Below are 22,070 nucleotides of genomic sequence, written 5' to 3' on the forward strand. Positions count from 1 at the left end.
GGGGGATATCACTTGGTGATACTTTCAGATGAGCTTCCTCCTCTCATAGAACTTACAGTGCAGTGGTGGGAGCAGACAATAAACAGGTAAAGAGACACATTATTCTAGATTTTAATACTTAGTGTGAAGACATCAAACCATTGTGTGCTGACAGTGACTGAAGTGGTAATTTGAGATAGGGTGGTAGGAAAAACCTCTCGGATAAACCCTAATGGGTGAGGAGATCCGACCATGCGAATACTGGGAAAGAAGAAAACATTTCAAAAAGAGGAAACAGGAAGTGCAAAGGCCCCGAGGTAGGAGAGAACAGGTGTTTGGAAAGGGCCACAGCTGCCGTTTACTACACTATGAGAGGAAAAAGTGATAAAAATCACAGTGAAACTGGGTATTTACCCCAAAGATACAGAAGTAGTGAAGAGAAGGGCTATATGTNTTGAGTGAGTACTATGGGCTGGGCATGGGGGATATCACTTGGTGATACTTTCAGATGAGCTTCCTCCTCTCATAGAACTTACAGTGCAGTGGTGGGAGCAGACAATAAACAGGTAAAGAGACACATTATTCTAGATTTTAATACTTAGTGTGAAGACATCAAACCATTGTGTGCTGACAGTGACTGAAGTGGTAATTTGAGATAGGGTGGTAGGAAAAACCTCTCGGATAAACCCTAATGGGTGAGGAGATCCGACCATGCNAAGAAACAACAATTGTTGGAGAGGATGTGGAGAAAGGGGATCCCTCCTACATTGTTGGTGGGAATGCAAGTTGGTACAGCCACTCTGGAAAACAGTGTGGAGGTCCCTTAAAAAGTTAAAAATTGAACTACCCTATGACCCAGCCATTGCACTACTGGGTGTTTACCCCAAAGATACAGACGTAGTAAAGAGAAGGGCCATATGCACCCCAATGTTCATAGCTGCATTGTCCACAATAGCCAAATCATGGAAGGAGCCGAGATGCCCTTCAACAGATGACTGGATTAAGAAGCTGTGGTCCATATATACAATGGAATATTACTCAGCCATCAGAAAGAATGAGTTCTCAATTTGCTGCAACATGGACGACACTGGAGGAGATAATGCTAAGTGCAATAAGTCAAGCAGAGAAAGACAATTATCATATGATTTCTCTCATCTATGGAACATAAGAACTAGGAAGATGGGTAGGGGAAGAAAGGGATAAAGAAAGGGGGGGGTAATCAGAAGGGGGAATGAAGCATGAGAGACTATGGACTCTGAGAAACAAACTGAGGGCTTCAGAGGGGAGGTGGGTGGGGGAATGGGAAAGACCGGTGATGGGTAGTAAGGAGTGCACGTATTGCATGGTGCGCTGGGTGTTATACGCAACTAATGAATTATCGAACTTTACATTGGAAACCAGGGATGTACTGTATGGTGACTAACATAATATAATAAAAAAAACATTTAAAAAATTATAGCAAGTTAAATAAAACTGTATATTCAAAGGAAAAAAAATCACAGTAAAGCTTCTGGTTATTATTCTCAGGGCAACAGGAAGCCATTAAAGATTTTTAAAGAAAAATAACATGATGCAATTGATATTCTCAAAATAAGACTATTTAGAGAGTAGTGGAAGGATGTGAGCTGGTTTTAAGAACAGGAACAAACAAGACTTGCATACGGATTAAGTGAAGTGTGAAGATGAGGGAGGATTCAAGGATGCCTCCTGGATTTGAGGTCTGATGGGATGGACAATGAAAGAGAAGATAACAGGTACCGTTTCCTAAAAGGCTAACGAATGAACGCAGATCCAAACCTCAGAATGCTTTTCAGTTGGAAGTCATGGGTCTAGGATGAATGGAAGAAACCAGAGTAGATTAAGACTTTGGATAGAGAGGAAAAGAAGGGCTCAATTCAGAGAGCCAGGTTCCACCATGAACAGCAATGGATGAACTCTAGAACGAAGAGGAAACATCCCTGGATGAGTGGAGTAAGCCATCTTTCCTGTCATTCCCTCAAAAACACCCCCAGAGGGCCAATCCATATGAGGCCTGAGAAACAAAGCCGTAAAGAACTCAGGTTAAGGCACGGCCCAGGCAAACACCTGTCAAATCAGGCAGGAGCACTGTTCCAGGTGGCAAGCTGGCAAAACAGAGAATAAAGTTATGCGGTTCAGAGAGAGCTTCCCTAAGGAGAAAACAATGTGACTGACATCTTCTACATTAGATGAGCTGGAAATCAGCAGGTATATTCTGCAGTAAGCATGCTCAGCGGTTGGAATTGTGCATGAAAACAGAAGACAACGGACAAGTGCAGAGGCTGTGAGAGTGTAAGCAATCACCCAGGCCCAGAGCCCCAGGCTTGGGGTGAAGGCGGCTGAAGGCCATACATAGTAGGGACTGCCGGCGTGGACACACACCAAAACTAAAAATGACCATTTGGATTTGTCCCATGAGTGATAAGAAATCAGAGTGGTAGTGGACTGGATTCGGGTGTCTGACAGCAAGATCTGGCAAACTCTGTAAAAGGGGCACACAGCAGATGTTTTCAGTTCTGCATGCCCTGGTCTCTTGTCACTTTGGCTGCTGTAGCATGAAAGCAGCCGGAAACAGTATGCCAAGGAACGGGTGGGACTAGATTTGGCTCCTGGGTCATAGGTTTGCTGACCCTGATTGAGAGCCTCAAATTATTCATAAAACTTTAATTAAACAATAGCTGGAATGCAATTTAAAAAATGCTATGCAAGGGCACCTGGGTGGCTCAGTTGGTTAAGTGTCTGCCTTAGGTTTGGGTCATGACCCCAGAGTCCTGGGATCGAGTCCTGCATCAGGGTCCCTGCTCTGTGGGGAGCCTGCTTCTCCATCTGCCTCTGCCTCCCTCTCTTTCTGTCTCTCTTGAATAAATAAATAAAAATCTTTTTAAAAATGCTATGCATACAAGGGGATAAGTCACTGCGATCAACAATCAAGACAAAAGACAGACAATGAAGAGAAACACAGGTCATTTGGAGAATGGATTCATTATCAGACATCTTTAACTTTTATCATGAGAATTTTCACTCACAAAAGTAGAATCCATTGACCAACTCCAATAATCATCCACTTTCCACTGTGCTTTTGTCATTAAAAATGAACTTGGGGGTTGGGAGGGGAAGAAAAGACTTGAAAATAACTATGCCTCATACAAAAATCCAGGGGCGCCTGGCTGGTTCAGTTGGTAAAGCACATGACTCTTGATCTCGGGGTCGTGAGTTTGAGCCCCACGCTGGGCGCAGAGATGACTTAAAATAAATTAAAAACAAAAACAAAACCCCAGACTAGCAATTTCAGCAGAGAAAAGGAAACTAAAACAAAATTTAATGGATATACTAGAACTTTGGGAAAATAATAACAGAAATCAAGAACTTTCTTGATTGGTTCTTTAAATAGGTTTAAAGTCAGATTAAAATTAGATGAAGAAAATGATTAATGAACTGGATGAGGGACTAGAAAAAACACCTAGACTGAAGCATGAGAAAAAAAACGATGGGAAATAGAGAGGAGTAGGAGATACACAGAAATGAAAACCTTTCGCACTGCCTCACGGCAGGTTGGGAGCGCCAGGGAAAACGGAACAAAAGCAAGATTGAAGAGATAATGGTGGAGAATTTTCCAACTTGAAAGACATCAAACCACAGGTTCCAGAAATACTATGAACCCAAGCAGGATAAATACAATGAAAACCTCACCTGGAACATCAAAGTAAGACTGCTGAAACCCAAAGAAGAAAGGAAAGTCTGAAGGCGCTTGGAGGAGGAAAATGACACATCGCATCAAGAGAGGAACAAGACTGACCGGAGTCAATGAAAGCAGAGGGGCTCTAAGAACATGCGCGCATATTTTCAAAGGTCTGAAAGACAGTAACTGAAAACCAAGAATTCTGTACTCAGTGCAAACAAACCTCACACGATTACGACCTGATAAAATTAAAAACAACTGTGGGTGAGGGTGTGCAGCACGCATCTCTCTCCTACTGCCGGTGGGGAGGGAGGAGCGCGTGCGACCCCTTAGGAAGACAATGGTTTCTTAAACACTTAAACATGCTTTTATTTATTTATTTGGTTTTCAAAAATATTTTATTTATTTGAGGGAGAGAGAGCGAGAGAGAGAGGGAGAGAGCACGAGCCGGGGGAGGAGCAGCGGGAGAGGGAGAAGCAGACTCCCCACTGAGGAGGGAGCTCGACGCAGGGCTTGATCCCAGGACTCCCAGATCATGACCTGAGCAGAAGGCAGGCGGCTTAACTGACTGAGCCACCCAGGCGCCCCTAAACTTGCTTTTAAACCTATTCTGGTAGCCAGCATCCAAGACGGCCCCAAGGGTCCTCACTGCTGGCCCTGATGTCCTTGTGCAGTCCACTCCCACAGTGAACAGGGCTGATCTGTGTAACCAAGAGGACATTATGGAAATGACAGGTGAGGTCATAAAGACACAGTGGCTTCTATCTTGGGTTCTTAGGGACTCCTCATTCTGAGGATGACGGCTCTCATGTTGTGAGGACACGCAAGCAGTCCTGTGGAGAGGTCTAGATGGCAAGAGCCAGAATCACCCCCCTAAGCTGCTCCTGAATTCCTGACGCCTAAAAACTGTGAGAGATAATACATGTTCACTGTTTTAAAGCTGCTAAATCTAAGGGTAATCTGTTAAGCAAAGATGAGTAACAAATATGCCTATTAACCAGAAATTCTACGCTCAGGTATATACTCAAGAGTCACACACGTGTATGTCCACAAAAAGACCTGTATATGAATATGCAGAGCATCTGTATTTATAAGAGCTCAAAACCGGACTCCGTTTAAATGTCCGGCAACAGGAGACTGGATAAACGAATGGCGGCATATTCTCGCAATAGAATGCTAGTCAACAGTAAGAAGGAACAAGCTACTGATAAATGCAAAATCATGGATAAATCTCAGTAACTGTTCCGAGCAAAGGAAGGCAGCAAAAATGAGCACATACAATGTGACCCAGGTATATGAAGTTTAAACACACATGTACTCTCTGTGACCAAAGTCAGAATGGTGGTTAGGCCAGTGAGGCAGGGCAGATGCACGAGGCAGGTGGCTCTCTGAGGGAATGGAGGTGTTCTGGGTCTTGATGGCACGGAAATGAGCACAAGGTAAACATTCACAGAGCTACACATTTTACTGCAAGTAAATAAAAGCTCAATAATAAAAAAGATAAAATTAAGACATTTTCAGATAGACAACCCTGCACCAGAAGCATATACTAAAGGAAATACAAAATGGTGTGCTTTAGAACCAGGTAAATTATCCCAGAAGGAAGGTGAGAAATGCAGGCAGGAATGTAAAGCACTGGAGAGAGTAAACATATGGTGGAAATCAACAGGAATGTTCACTGTGTAACAATAATAAATGTCCTGTGAGATCTAGAATTAAAATATACTGTAAGAGCCTAAAAGGCAGGAAGCAGAGAAATTAGATTTGAGAACCTTGCATTGTTGGAATGTGGTAAAAGCAATTTATATTAGACTCGAATATGTCGAGGATGCATAAGGTAATTTCTAGAGTAAACACTTAAAGAATAATAAAAGAATGTATAATTACCAAGATAACAACAGGGAGAAACACAGCATTACAAACAAAATTCAATCTAAAAGAATGCAGGACAGGGTAAATAAGAAACAAAGTGTAAAACCGTAGGTTTAAACATAAAGATATCAGTAATTATATGAAACGCAAAATAAACACTCCAATGAAAGTCAAGTTGGGAGCTCTGAGTGCAGTTGTGGTGGTGGTAGCCCGTGCTGGAATCACCCTCATGAACTGGTCAAGAGGAAAGCCCGTGCTCCTGGCTGGAGGACGACATGCAAGGCTACCCGTGTGGCTGGAAACAGAGCGGGGAGTCCAGGGAGGGAAAGAGCTGCAGAGGGGGAGCCTTCGATCCATCCACACACTCATCTCGAATCCACGCTGACCCCTAACCTGCACACGTACGGGGAGATGCCAAGGAGAGCAACAACTGCAGGCTGAAAAAAACGCTGGGCAGAGATTTTAGTTGCTGCCAACTTCAGGAAAGAGTCAGAGGTCTGAACCTTGCCAGCTGACAGGGGCCCAGGGAACACCCTGAATGAAAATCCAGAGACAACACCTTAGAAGTAAAGACAATACCCTGGGAATAAGGATGTGCCACGAGGCCAATGGCAACACTCCAACAGAACATCTTAACAAAGTGTAAAAGCAAGCTTCCTAATTTAACTTTCTGCTAAAACAAAACTCAACACTCCTCAACAGAAGATAAGAGAATCTAAAATCTCTGCAACCTATCTTCTGTAGGATCCAGCGCACAATAAAAAATACCACGTAGGCAAAGAAACGCGACCCAAGGTCAAGAGGAAAAGAGTAAACAGCAATAGATCCAGAGCTGATCCAGATGTTGGCATCAGCAGACATACGTTTTAAAAGAAGCTATTATAAATATAATCAGGACTTAAAGAAAAAGAGTCATATTGAATGAACAGATGGGGAATTGAAGCATGTGAAATATAAAAAAGGAATCATACGAAATTCTAGAATTAAGGATAGTATCTGAGTGAAAAAAACACACTAGATGTACTTAAAAGACAGAAGAAAGGAGCAATTGAACTTAAAGACAGATCAACAGAAAAAACATGATCCTAAGAACAGAGGGGAAAAGATGGAAACCCCTCTCCCCAGAAACCCCAGGATTCAGTTATCTGTTAGATGGTATCTAAGAGTTTAATATATGTACAATTGGAATCCCATAGGCAGAGGGAAAGAATGAGGTAGATGAAACATTGGAAGAAATAATGGCTGATATGCCCCAAATAATCAATTTTCTGATCCAAGAAACTCTGATCCATTGATCCTAGAGTACATTACGCACCTAGCTATTAGAGCAAATTGCTGAAAAGATGGACCTTTTTTTAAAAAAAGATTTTATTTATTTTAGAGAAAGAAAAACAAGGAGGGAGGGAGGGAGGAAGAGAGAGCATGTGCAAGTAGAGGGAGGAGCAGAGGGGGAGGGAAAAGGGGGGAAAAAAATCTCAAGCAGACTCCCTGTTGAGCACACAGCCTGATGTGGGGCTCAATCCCACGATTATGAGATCATGACCTGAGCGGAAACCAAGAGTCGGATGCTTAACTGACTGCACCACCCAGGTGCCCCAAAATACAGCAAATCTTAAAAGCAGCCAAATAAAAAGATTCATCACATATACGGTAACAATACTAAGGCACGACTACAGGCCCCTCAGGAGAAACCATGAGGCCAGAATATAATGGAATAACATATTTAAAATCCTGAAAGAAAAGCTTGTACATGAAATCCCCAGGACTTAAACTGGGAATTTGTACCTTCTGACCTCTCTAACCCATTTCGACTATATAATGTGCGACATGGTACTATAATTACTAACACTCTCTCACGTATTTGAAAGTTGCTCATCGAGTAACTGAAAAGTTCTCATCTCAAGGAAAAAAGCTTTTGTAGCTATGTGTGGTGATGGGTGTTACTAAACTTATTGTAGTGATTATTTCACAATATGCACACATATCAAATCATTATGGTGTATGATGACAACAACAATCAGCCCAGAAATCTGTTCTCCAGCAAAAATAACTTTCAGATGTAAGAATGCTGTACAGACATGATATTTTCTGATAAAAAATTGAGGGAATCTGCCACCAGTAGCTCGGAATACATGAAACACTATGAAAGTTCTTTAGGCCAAAGGGAAATGACATCCAGTGAAAACTCACTTCTACAGGAGGGAATGAAGAGCAATGGGTATAATATTATGTAGTAAAATAAAAAGAAATTATTTTTGTTCTTCCTCCTTGTTTTCCTGCGGTGAATAATTACTTACCCTCAAAGCTGCTACTTGGTGGGCCATTCAGGTGGAGAAGTAGAGTGGCCCAGAGGGAGGTATCAAAGGTTGGCCAAAGTGAGGTGCCCCCATTTAGGGAGAGTCAGGTGGCCTGGGCTCTCAGAGCCCGAGGAAGGTGAAGAAGGCACCAACAATACAATATTACCATGTTTTACACCAAATAGTCAGTTGTCTTTTAATGACATTAGAGAAAAAAGCCAGTTGTTTCGTAATGCCCTTCTTTGTACTAATTATCATTAAAAAAAATTTTTTTTAAAACAGCCTCCAATTTAGAGAAAACTTAAAAGCACAGAATTTATTTATCCTGAACCATGTGACAAAAAGCTAGCTCATTACCTCTGAAGGTTAGTGGACATTTCCTAACAGCCAGAATATTCTCCTACATGAGCAGACCAAGATCATAAAAATCATGAAATTAACACTGACAGAGTACTACCATGTCTTTCTCAGAACCCATTTGAGTTTCGCCAATTGTTCAGTGATAGCCTTTTTGGTAAAATATCCAGTTCAAAATCACATGCTGTATTTAGTTGTCATGACTCTTTAGTCTCCTTTAATCTGGATCAGTTTCTTAGTCTTTCCTCGAATTTTTCGACTTTTGAAGATGACAGGCTTGTTGTTTTGTAAAATGTTACTCTCAGTTTGAGTTTCTCTGATGTTGACTCATGACTGGATCCACCAAGGATGATTATACTTTTGAAGTTCACTTAACGCATTTGCGGTGGCTACAAACTGTGCTCACTTTCTTGTCCTCTGACACGCCTCCCTCCAGGAGTGGAGGTTCATGCTACACGCTGTGCATTTGAGATGGCTACCTCTATCACCCCCTCTGCTGATCAAAAGCCTTGGTAGGTGACTCCTACATACATCACAGAAGATACTGGAGACTCGTCCCTGCTCTTGGATTGCTTGCCCCGGGGAAAGTTAGCTGCCGTGTGAGGACACCCAAGCGGCCCTATGGAGAGGCTCACATGGTAAAGATCTGAGGAACTGAGGCCTCCAGCCAACAGCCATGTGAGTGTGCCATCCCGGAAGCAGATCCTTCAGCCCCAGCCAAGCCTTCACTTGACTGCAGCCCCAACTGACATCCTGGCTGCACCGTGAGAGCCGGGTGGAGGACCATTACCAGCTAAGCCACTTGATCCTGGTCCACAGACAGAGTGGAGAGTGTTTATTGTTGCCAGAGGCTAAGCACTGGGATAATTTCTTACTTAACAATATATAACTAATACAATTATCTACCACATTAATAGAAAAAAAGAGGAAACCAGGTTATCATCTAAATAGATGCAGTAAGGGATGCCTGGGTGGCGTAGTTGTTTGAGTGTCTGACTCTTGGTTTCGGCTCAGGTCATAATCTCAGGGTCGTGAGATGGAGCCCCGTGTTGGGTTCTGTGCTCACACTGGAGTGTGCTTGAGATTCTCTCTCCCTCTGGCCATCAAACCACCCTGCACCCGTGCTCTTTCTCTAAAATAAAAAAAAATAAAAAAAAAAAAAAGATGCAGAAAAATGTTCAGATAAAATTCAAGATCCATTCTTTTTTTTTTTTTTTAAGATTTTTTATTTATTTGACAGAGATAGATAGCCAGCGAGAGAGGGAACACAAGCAGGGGGAGTGGGAGAGGAAGAAGCAGGCTCCCAGCGGAGGAGTCCGATGTGGGACTCGATCTCGGAACACCGGGATCACGCCCTGAGCCAAAGGCAGACGCCTAACGACTGCAGTATCCAGGCACCCCCTTCAAGACCCATTCTTAATAAAAACTCTCAGCAAACTATAAATAGAAGGAAAGGAAACATCTTCATCTTAATAATGGACAACCTACAAACTTAACAGCATAATGTTGAATGACTTTCCAGTAAGACTGTAAAAAGTCAAAGGGTGTTGGTCATTACTTTATTAAATACGGTACAGGAAATCCTAGCCTGTGCAGCAAGGTACAGAAAAAAACTAAAAGGAAAGGATGTGCACTGTCTTTCCTTTCAGACAACATAATGATGTATGTAAAAAATCCCAAGGAATCCAGAACATAACTCCTAGAATAAATGAGTTTAAATAGGATTAAAGAGTATAAGGTCAATACATAAATAATATATATAAATTATATATAAAAATATATAAAAAAAAGTCTGTATTTCTACAGACAGGTAACACACAGTTGTAAATAAAATGAAAAAATACAATTCCATTAACAGTAGTTTAAAAAACATTAACATTAAAAAAATTTAACAGAAATACTCTTAAGACTCCCCCACTTAAACCCATGAAACAATGAAGAGAGCTGTTAAAGGAGGCTGAAGTAAGCGTAGAGACAATTCTAGTGCACAGCCCAGAAGACTCGATATTGTAATTTTTTTCAATATTATAATTTTTGACTGAGGCAGGCTATTCAGTGTGGAAAAGAAAGTCTTTCAACAAATGATGATGGGACAACTGCATAATCACATGGGAACATAACACACCTTACCTATGTCTCACTCAATACAGAAAAATTAATTTGAGATAGATCAAAGAACTAAATGGAAAGCTAAAACTATGAAAGAAATATAGAAGAATGTTGTGGAGACTCTGGGACAGGCAGAGCTTTCTCAGAGGGGACCAAAAAACCATGAATCAAAAAAGACAAAACTGACAACACGGACTTCAATAAAATAAAAACTTCTGTTCGTCAGAAGACATCATTAAGGAAATGAAAAGGCAAACCAAGGAATGGAAGAAAATATATGTGGTAAATATACCTGACAAAAGAGCTGAATTTGTTGTACAGTGGTACTATCAAGAATTTCTACAAATCTTTAAAAAATAAGATGAACTCCAAATGAAAATGGGCAAAAGACTTGAAGAGTGACTTCATGAAAAATATGAGTGACAAAAAAGCACATGCAAAGATTCTTTTTTTTTTTTTTTAAAGATTTTATTTATTTATTTGACAGAGATAGACACAGCCAGCGAGAGAGGGAACACAAGCAGAGGGAGTGGGAGAGGAAGAAGCAGGCTCACAGCGGAGGAGCCTGACGCGGGGCTCGATCCCACAATGCCGGGACCACGCCCTGAGCCGAAGGCAGACGCTTAACCGCTGTGCCACCCAGGTGCCCCGCACATGCAAAGACTCTTAACATTATCAGTAATCTGGGAAATGCAGATTAAAAGTACAATGAGATAATTTTGTATCCACTAGGACAAGTAAAGTCAAAAAGACAGACAAAAATTGGTGAGAATGTAGAGCAACTGGAATTCTACACATCATAGTAGGAGGGTAAAATGATAACAACTATTTTGGACAGCTGTCTGAAAACTTATGAAATTATATATCCACTTGACTTATAAAAGAATGTTCACAGTATCTATATTCACAATAGCCAAAACCTGAAAATGACCTGGATATCCATAACCAGAAGAGAGAAATTGTGATCTCTTCATACGAGAGGACCTTATTCACCAATTAAAAAACGGGGGGAAAGGGGGAACTATAGCACACGCAACAACATGGCTGAAACTCCAAAACATTGTTTTATGGAGAAGAAACTAGATACCATTTATTTCATTTATGTGAAATTCAAGAACAGGCAAATTAATCCATAGTGACTGAGATCACCACGGCGGTTGCTTATGGGAAGTGGGACTCATTGAAGGAACTTTCTGAGGTGATGGAAATTTCTGGATTTTAATTAGGGTGTTGGTTATATGGAGTATACTTTACCAGAATCTAATCATAAGTTGCTTACAAGAGCCCCACCTTAAATATAAAGATATAGAAGGGTTGAAAAACAAAAGGATGAGAAAATATGCACCGCGCGAATACCAACCAAAGGAAACAGTGTTGTATTAATAATAGACAAATCAGGGGCGCCTGGGTGGCACAGCAGTTAAGCATCTGCCTTCGGCTCAGGGCGTGATCCCGGCGTTGTGGGATCGAGCCCCACGTCAGGCTCCTCCTCTATGAGCCTGCTTCTCCCTCTCTCACTCCCCCTGCTTGTGTTCCCTCTCTCGCTGGCTGTCTCTATCTCTGTCAAATAAATAAATAAAAAATCTTAAAAAAAAAATTAAAAAAAAATAATAGACAAATCAGACTTCGAGGCAAAATGTACCCTAGAACTTAGAGTACATTCAGAATGCTAGAAGGTTTGCGTTATTAGTAAGATATAAATTTCTAAATTTGTAGGTACTTCATGTGCCTGTAGCATTGATAAAACAAAACTGAACGAAAGGGTAGTCTAATAAATAACCATGGTGGGGATTCCAACCCACTTCTCTCAGTAACTGATGGATTCAGGCAGACCAAAAGAACTAACGGGTAACAGAAAGAATGAACAACGTGATCACTAAACTTGACCTAATTCCATTCATGAAACAGGTGCACAGCATACAAAAACTTTTCAAACACGTATGGAATATTTACCAAAACTGACATATGCTGTGCCACATAGTACACGGTACCATATTTTAATGGATTTAAATCATGCAAAATACGTTTTCTCACCTCGATACAATTATGACGGTAATCATTAACAAAAAGTTAACTCGGAAACCTCCTTATATTTGAAAACTGAGAAACACACATCTAAATGACACCTGGATCAAGGATGTAATCCTAATAGAAAGTGGAAAACATTTTGAAATGAATGATAATGAAATTATGACATAAAAAATCTGTTGGAATCAGCAAGAGCCATGGTTAAGGTTTTAAAATATAAGGAATACAAGTGAAAATAACAGACTGAAAATCAATGATATAATCATCTATCTCAAGAAGTTAGAAAAGAACAGCACATCGAACAGGACAGAGACAATCAAGACAGGAGCAGAAATTAATGAATTGGAAAGTAGACATACTGTAGAGGTGAAGAGAGGCAAAACTAATGTCAGAAATGCAAAAGGTATATCAGTTTAGAATCTTATCTTTACACAAATGAAAAAAGTATATGAAATAGCCAAAAACCTTAAAAAAAAACCCCACAAAACCCCACAATCTATCAAAAACAATACAAGAAGAAATAGAAAATCTGTAAATGAATAATCTTACACCTATGAAAAGAAATGGACTCCTTAACCTCCGTTCCACAAGGACAATTTGAAGCTCAGATGGCATTACTGATGAATTTTACTAATCACTTAAGAAATAAGAGCAATTTTATACAATCTCTTCCCTGGAAGAGTTTCCCAACTCATTTTATAAGGGAAGCAAAACCCAACACCAAACTTGACATATACATTACAAAAGGGATTATTACATGACAATCTTACTTATAAACATACACAAAAATCCTAAAAAAACAGCAAACTAAAACCAGTGATTACTAAAAGAATATGTCATGATCTAAGCGGGTTTCTTCCATGAAAATTCAAGTGTAATTTACCATATTAACAGCATAAAAGAGAATAATTACATGACTAACCCAGTAGATGTAAAATCTTTTGATAAATCCTACACTTATTCATGCAAAAAAAAAATTCCAGCAAAGAAGGACACTCTGTAATGTGATAAGGGATATGTTCAAAAAACCTACAGCAAACATTTAATTTAATGGTATGACAGTGAAAGCTTTCACACTAAGATCAGAGTAAGGTAAGAATACCCAGAACCACATTTCTTCAACACTGTACTGGAGATCTGACTCAATTCAATAATAAAAGAAATAAAAAGTTTAGGATGAGAAATACATTTCAAAACAATACCACATAGGATATTAAGAGCACAAAATTGCTTTGAAACATCAAACCCCTTAGTATAAATCTAATGAAAAATGTGCAAGTTCACTACACAGAGAAGTAGAAAAAAATACTGAGAGAAAATAAACAAGCTTGTCTAATAAATGGAAGAATAATCAATGTTCATATATTAGAAAATTCAGTATCATAAAGCTGTCATTTCTTTCCAAACCAATCTATAACTTCAGTGGAATGCCAATCAGAATCAGTAGAGATTGGTGTTTTGGGATCGTGAAAATGGACAAGATGATTTTTAATGTTTATATGGAAATGTAAGCCAAGACATTCTTAAAGAATAACACAGAAGACACATCATTGTACATTAAGACTTATTACAAATATACAGAAGTTAACAAACTGTGACACTGGCACAAGAACCCAGAAAAAAAGACCAATAGTTTCTTTAAAGGACCAATGACTAAGGCCAAAAAAAAAAAGAAGTGTATTATGAATCTTATAAGATGCAGGAGTAAAACATGACATTAATAGCACAAAGGACGAGAGGGAAAATGAAACCACACTCTCATAAGGTTCTTATACCATATGTGAAATTGTATATTATTTGAAAGTAGACTGAAAAAGAAGTATACTGTAAATCCTAGTGCAACCATTACAATAATAAAACAAAGAAATGGAGCTAACAAGCCAACAGTGAAGATGAAATGGAATCATTAACATGGGCCAAATAGGAAAATATAGCAAGATGGTAGATTTAAGCCAAACCATATTGATAGCTGTAATAAATAAAAATGGTTTAAATCACGATTACGCAACATAGCTTTCTGTGAGGAGGACTGAAAGATAATGTGACTGAGGAACTGAATTTTTACTTTTAACTTAAATTTGAATAGCCACATGTGGCTTTGGCAAATGTGCTGGACAGCAAAGGTCTCAACACTCCAATTTAAAAGCAGGGACTGTCAAGATTAAGTATAAAAGCAGGACCCATAATGCTGTCTACAAGAAACCTCCTTCAAATACATTGATATAAATAGGTTTAATGTAAATGGATGGGAAAAGATATGCAAACACTAATCAACAGAGAGCCAAGAGCCTGTATTAACAGGAGACAAAGTAGAAATCAGAATCAGGGCTGTTACCAGGGAAAAAAGCATTTCGTGATGGTGAGGGGGTCAAGTTATCAAGAAAAATAACAATGCTACACGTAGAAACACTCAATAATAGGGGTTCAAAGTACATGAACAAAAATTGATCAAACTACAAAAGAGAAATAGACAAATTCTCAATTAGGGCTGAATTTCAAACATTCCTGTCACTGCATATGAGAGGGGAAAAAATCAGTAAAGGTACAGAAGACACGAACAAGTGCTATTAACCAAGCTGCCTAATTTAACATTTATAGAACACATTCTTTTCTCATATACATGGAACATTCATGAAGACCATATTCGAAGCCATGAAACAAACGTCAAATGTAAGAGGTCTGAAATAATAGTGAGTACATTCTCTGACCAGAGCAGATTTAAACTAGAAATCAATAACAAAAAATTTCTGGAAAATCCCTGAATAATTGGAGGTTAAGAGAATACTTCTCAACAACCAACAGGAAAACAAATCACAAGGGAAATAAATACTCTGAATTAAATGAAAATGAAAATACAGTGTATCAAAATCTGTGGGATTCACTTAAACCAGTACTTAAGAGGGAAATTTATAGTTCTAAACGCTCATATAAGGGAAAAAAAAGGCCCTAAAAATCAATATTCTAAACTTTCAAGTTAAAAAACTTTAAAGAACAAATTAAGCCCAAATAAGAAATTGGGGGGGGGGCAGTGGAACAAAGATAAAAGCAAAAATCAATGAAATAGAAAATAGAAAAATATTAATGAAATAAACTGGTCCTTTGAGAAGATCATTAAAATTAATAAATGTATAGCTGGACAGATCCTAAAGAGATTAAAAGGATAATTTAAAAAATTCATGAATTTTATGCCAATAAATTAAAAAAAATAGATATAACAGACAAATTCACTGAAAGACACTAACTACCAAAGCTTACCTGGAAAGAAATGAGTACATCTGTATCTATTAAAGAAATTGAACCTGGAGTTAAAATTTTTCTGACAAAGAAAGCTCCTTGCTCAGATGGCTTCATTTTATTTGTGAATCATACCAAACCTTTAAGAAACAATACCAATTCAACATAAACTCTTCCAAAAAAGAAGATGAGAAAACACTTCCTGACTTATTTTATGAGGCCCTGATACCAAAGCTAGAGAAAGATATTACAGAAAACTACAAAATAATTATCTACTTCATGGAGGCAAAAATCCTTAGGAAAATTTTAATAAATCAAACCCAATAATGTATTAAATAATGCATAATAACCAAGTGAAATTTATCCTAGGAACACATTTAATATTTTAGTATAGATTGTTGTAATTCACTATTTTAAGATTAAAAAGAAAAATTCTAAGAACAGTTCAAAAGATGGAAAACCAAAACCAAACCCAAAACTACCTGACAAGAATTCAACATGATTCCTGATGAAATATCTCACTGATTTAGGGATAGAGGAAAATATTCTCAACCTGACAGTGGGCACCTATAAAAATCCTAGAGCCTAGCCATCCAACTTAATGCTAAAAGACCTAATGCTTCCCACCCCAAGACAGGGAATAAAGTAAGGACGTCTGCTCTTAACATTTCTCAACAAAGTACTGGAGGTCCCAGGTAATACAACCAGGCAAGTAAAAGAAATAAAAGACATATAGATTGGAAAGGAAGAGGCAAAACTGTTTATTACATAGGACATGATTGTACACCTAAGAAAATCCCAAGGAATCTATGAAAAAGGTGCCTGAACTAACTGAATCTAGAAAGTCACAAGGCCACTACGTAAAAATAAAGTTTATATATTAGGAACAATTAAAAATTGGAATAAAAAAATTCCATCTACTAATCATAAAAAAACATGAAATACTTCGGGATAAATTTAACTAAATAGGTGAAAGCCTGCACAGCCTGAAAAACTTTGTTGACAGAAATCAAAACTAAATTAGTACAGAAGTATACCATGTTTATGGATAAGATGCAATATTGTCAATTCTCCCCAAATTAATCAATAAATCTGCTATATTACCAAAGAAAATTTCAGTTTTTTTTTCAGAAATTGGACATTGTGATTCTAAAATTTAAACTGAAACACAAAGGACTGAGAAAAGCCAAACAGATTTGAAAAATATAAATACAACGGGAGGCCACATACTGCCTGATTTTAAGACTTTCTAAAAATCTACAGCAATCAGGACTGTTTATTGTACCAGCACAAGGAGACACAAACAGATAAATGGAATAGAAATAAACCCACACATATTTATCAGTTTACTTTTGACAAAGGCACCAAGGTAATTTAATAAATGCAGAATTCAACATTAACAAACGTTGTTGTAATGACTAAACTGACACATGGAAAAAAATTATCCTTGAATTCTCTCGAACTGTAAACTAAAGCTAGTAGAAATAGGTCATAAACTAAAATGTAAAACATAAAGCTACAAAAATTCTAAAAGACAGCATAGGAGAAAAATCTTTGTGATTTTCGATGTATAGGACACACACAAAAAAGAACTACAAAAATAATTGATAAACTGAACTTCATCAAAATTAAACATCTTTGCTCTTCAAAAGATACGATAATCAAAAGTTTAAGAACGGTTTTTCCACAGTGGAAGTTAACTAGTTGGTGGTATTGAGGGCAGTGAGTAGCACGGGGGACAGCAGGACCTGTGAGGAGGTAGAACAGGATAGGTTGGAGGGGTGGCCAGGAGGCTGGTGAGGCAGCAGGGGCCACGTCCGGGAGATGGGGCGAGGCTCCAGCATAATTTACCACAGGGTGCATTGGAACGAAACTCCTATCTTCCCTAGTTCTCTTCCTCCGTGATAATACTCCCTTGAAGTCCTCTCCTGCTGCCATTACCACCTGGCAACGCTTGTCTAGCACATGCACATGCAGGTTTTCCCCAGCTGTGTTCTGCTCCCCACGTTTCCCATCAGTGCTCTCATCCCTCCCATAGCTCAGCTTCACCCGTGCAATGTAGTCTCAAGTCAACTTCTCCAGCCTTTCTTCTTAGGGCCAGGCCCATATTTTCAATCTATGATTTGGGCCTTGTCCCCTGCAGAACTCGGTGTCCATTCCTTCCCCTGTCCTCCTATATTCTTAAGTCTTCCCTAATGGTCAAATATGTCACACTGGGCGGGGTGGAGGGAAGCATGGGCCCTAAGAATCATCTGGCCTGGACTTAAATTGGAGCTTTCTTTGGAGAATGGAAACTTCGCCATTCTGCCCCTCCTGTCTCCCTCTGCACATATGCCCTCCCTCCATCTCTGGGACATGGAAATTAAAACCAGAATGAGGTACTACCATGCTCTTTCCAACACAGCTAAATTATAGACTGTATAATCCACTCATCTTTCAATATTTAAATGTCAGGGCTGCCAAGCGCTTTACACTTCCACTGTTTCCCTTAGGCATCAGCCATTCCTTTAGGCCTAGGCCAGGCGCCTGTTACATGCTCTCAGAGCAGTCATGTTTTTTTTTTTCAGCACATTAAAAGGTCAAATAAATCATTTCCTGTACATTAGTTTTAGAATGTTTTTCTTTCCTCCTTGAAGGTAAGATCTATGAGGGCAGGAACCAAGTTTATCTAAAATTAGGGGTTGGCCAACTTTTTCTGAAAAAGGCCAAATAGCATATATTTTCAGCTTTCTGGGCCAGAGGGCATTTGTCACAACTATTCAGCTCTGCCACTGTAGCTGGAGGGCAGTGGAGACAATGTGCGTGACTGTGATTTGATAAAGTTTTTTTTTTTTTTTAAGATTTTATTTATTTATTCTACAGAGATAGAGACAGCCAGTGAGAGAGGGAACACAAGCAGGGGGAGTGGGGAGGGGAAGAAGCAGGCTCATAGCGGAGGAGCCTGATGTGGGGCTCGATCCCAGAACGCTGGGATCACGCCCTGAGCTGAAGGCAGACGCTTAACCACTGTGCCACCCAGGCGCCCCATGATAAAGTTTTATTTATAAAAATAGGAGGCAAACCAAACGTCCAGTTTGCTGACCCCTGGTCTAAATCACCAGCACCCAGTCTAGCAGCTGGCATATAGAAGGCACTCAAAGGATGAATAAAGAAGAAAAAGCCCTTGGTTTGGCAATGAGATGGAAACTGGTACACAGGGAGGGTGGTCTTAGTGGAACAGTGGAGGTGGAATGGAGGCGACAATGGGTTGCAGGGGGAGCAGCAGTTGAGGAAGGAGTGACTTCTCTTCCAGAGTGCCACCATTGGCATGGCTGGTTGGGGAATGGTATGGTCTTAGTAGAGCAGGTAAAAAGAGGAACATGTCTGCAGGCTGTGACAAGAAGGCAGGGCAAGGAAAGAAAGGGAGAACTGTTGAGGAGGGCCCTTCATAGCTCAGGTATGTGAGGAGGTGGTCACAAGGGAGGAACACATCCGCTGAGGTTAAGAAAAAAGAAACAAGGAAAAGTGGAAGGAAACTGGGGGGAAACCTCATCTTCCTCTTTCCTGTGAAATGTGAGCCAAGACCACCTGGTGAAGAGTGGGACTCAAGGTGAGGAACTGCAGCATCTGTCAGATTGGGAGGGCTAGCAAATGGGTACGTGGACACCCTGGATAGAACTGCAGGGCTGTTACTGTCACCGCTGCTGGAGCTATACCCCTCCCTATTCTCTGGCCATCTCTCAGAGAGCACTTTTAACCAAAGTGGTGTTTGCATCTCTCAGAGCTGTTTTCAGCTCTGACCCGGTATGAAAGGTGTCATTCACTGAGTCACCAGCACTACTTACTATCACTTCCTGTCACTTCTCTTTCCCAGGCAGGTGGCAGCAGGCAGGCCCTGAGGCAGATGAGGTCATGTTTTAAACATTTGCACATACCCAGCTCTTTCTTGAAGGATATCAAAAGGCATTTAAAAAAAATTTTTTTTTACAGATTTTATNAGAGAGCACTTTTAACCAAAGTGGTGTTTGCATCTCTCAGAGCTGTTTTCAGCTCTGACCCGGTATGAAAGGTGTCATTCACTGAGTCACCAGCACTACTTACTATCACTTCCTGTCACTTCTCTTTCCCAGGCAGGTGGCAGCAGGCAGGCCCTGAGGCAGATGAGGTCATGTTTTAAACATTTGCACATACCCAGCTCTTTCTTGAAGGATATCAAAAGGCATTTAAAAAAATTTTTTTTTACAGATTTTATTTTATTTATTTGACAGAAACAGCCAGCGAGACAGGGAACACAGGCAGGGGGAGTGGGAGAGGAAGAAGCAGGTTCCTAGCGGAGGAGCCTGATGTGGGGCTCGATCCCAGAACGCTGGGATCACACCCTGAGCCGAAGGCAGACGCTTAACGACTGCGCCACCCAGGCGCCCCTCAAAAGGCATTTTAATTTCAGAAAGTTAGTGGTGGTTTCATCCCCATGCCTTCAAATGTGTATGTATGCTGTAAAAATATTTCTGTATTAGACAGAATTGGATTTTTGTTTCAATGGCAGAAACCATTTCAAGGGGGGTATGCCATAAAAATAGCATAGCAGCTATTTAATTTTCCAAGCCTAACATAGTATTAAAACCTATAAAATACAATTTCTCACAGGGTAAGTATTAATATTACAGTATTTAAATACCCTGAAAAGTTTTCTCATAGTCAAATACCTATAGCCAGTCAATCACTTATCCAAAGAATCAGACACCCAGAAAAAGCTGACATTTCAACATTAATGTATTAATTCATTATTACTACTAGTGCAGGAATGTATAAGAAGGGTTCAGACAGGTAGCAGCGGTGATGCGATCCACAGCCCTGCCCTGGGCATCCACATCTCCATTTGCCACCCCTCCCAGTCTGACAGATACCTCCTACTTTTCAGAAGAAACTAAAACCATCTAAGTATCTTCTAGTTGAATGCCTGAAAGAATAGTATCAGGACCTGTTTTCTTCTGCTTTATTTTAAGATGGAATGCTGTTCATATTTATGGACTGAAGTATATACTCTACTAAGTAAAACTTCCATTTGTATTTTTTATTTTGAAGTTTTCCCCTCACACCTCAAAAGATAACTTTCCTAAAACACACCAATCCTCACTGTACACATTCAAGTCCTTCCACAGATAATGGAAACCACCATCTGTGAACCCCCTGGAATTTAAAATGGAGACGCCTCCCCACTCCCATAACACACCTTTTATTTTGGAAGGACCTCCAATACATCTTTAGACATATATTCAATAAACTTAATCTCTTACCCTATGGTTGGATTGATGTTTGGATCAAAACTGTCTTCCACGAACCGCCACACGATACTCGATTTACCTACACCTGTATCCTGAAAAAGAACGAGATGGGTGAATACAAATAAGTCTACCTGCTTGCAGACAAAGAAAACTACTTTGGGCCTTAAGCTCAGGATTTTAGAAAAATGGTTTTATACGCTAATTTTTAGAAGTTAAGGGGCACAAAGGTTTTCATAAACATTCAGTGGGAGTAACCAGATTTCAAAATGTACTGTAGGACGGGGTTTTGCAGTTTTTAAGGACACGAGAACCTTTTGAAAAACCCAAAGTTTCTGCTTAGTGTGAAGTGACACACTCGCTTTTTTAACATGTGTAAGTAAACTATGAACTCTTGAATTACTTCTGAGTAATCCCTGATAAATCACAGCCCCGCCCTATTTGGGAAGGGGAAAGACTAGATATTGGAATCCTTTTCAGTCTTTAAAGCAGCAATTCAGGCAAAAGAGCATCGACTTCATTAAGCATGATCTGAAGGAGCAAAGTTGCCCTGACAAGACAGAAAGCAAAAGCTTCCAACTAGTTTTGGGGGCTTCCTGATTTGAACATCCCAAAAAAGTAACTCTACGAGAAGTGTCACGGTATCCCACAAGTTCAAAAACTCCAAACGAGAAAGGAGACAAACTCTGCTTGTAAAACCTGAAGACCTGCCATTGGTTTTACTTTGGAAGACTTGGCCAACTTCTCACTAGAACCTTAGTAGGAAACTATTTAGGAACTGCTCTCAACCTAGATGCAGTGGAGAGGGAGGGAAGAAGGCTCTTTACCCTCTGGGGGCGAGAAGAGTCCCTGGGCTCCAGGAAGGGACGGGGGAAGGGTCCCTCCTGCCAGCAGGACCCTCAGGACGCGGCGGCAGGGTCGGCAGGATGGCCCGGGGGCCGGAGGGAGGGTCCCGGGGCAGGTCCTGCACCGAGGCTGGGGGAAGGGGCGCAGAGGACTTGGGCACGCTTGGGTCCCCGGCCTGCCCGGCCTCCCGCGGCCCTCCCGAGGCCGGCCCGCCGCCACTCACCCCCAGCAGACACACTTTGAGCTCCCTCAGCGCCATAGCCCGGGAGCCAGGGGCGCGGGCCCGCCGCCGCCCTAAGTTGAGGAGGGAGAGGCCGGGCCCAGCACGAGCATCCCCCGGCGCCGCCGCCGCACGGCTCAGCCCCGGCCGCGGGGCGCGCAGAGGCGGCG

At 40.4% G+C, this 22,070-nt stretch overlaps 1 protein-coding gene across 2 annotated transcripts in view; it reads right to left on the reverse strand.

The window, feature by feature from the left end:
- RAB22A (RAB22A, member RAS oncogene family) overlaps window positions 1-22,064 on the reverse strand; it is a 58,369-nt gene extending 36,305 nt beyond the window's left edge. For both annotated transcript variants that reach the window (XM_034641938.1, XM_034641937.1), the window contains exons 1-2: window positions 21,904-22,064; window positions 20,850-20,929 (exon numbers count right to left, since the gene is read on the reverse strand). In XM_034641938.1, the coding sequence (XP_034497829.1) occupies window positions 20,850-20,929; window positions 21,904-21,939 (116 nt within the window). In that variant the 5' untranslated portion in view covers window positions 21,940-22,064. The remainder of the gene's footprint in view (window positions 1-20,849; window positions 20,930-21,903) is intronic.
- Window positions 22,065-22,070: the final 6 nt, after the last annotated feature.

The sequence above is a fragment of the Ailuropoda melanoleuca genome, chromosome 13 (assembly GCF_002007445.2).
Source record: "Ailuropoda melanoleuca isolate Jingjing chromosome 13, ASM200744v2, whole genome shotgun sequence".
Classification (NCBI taxonomy): Eukaryota; Metazoa; Chordata; class Mammalia; order Carnivora; family Ursidae; genus Ailuropoda; species Ailuropoda melanoleuca.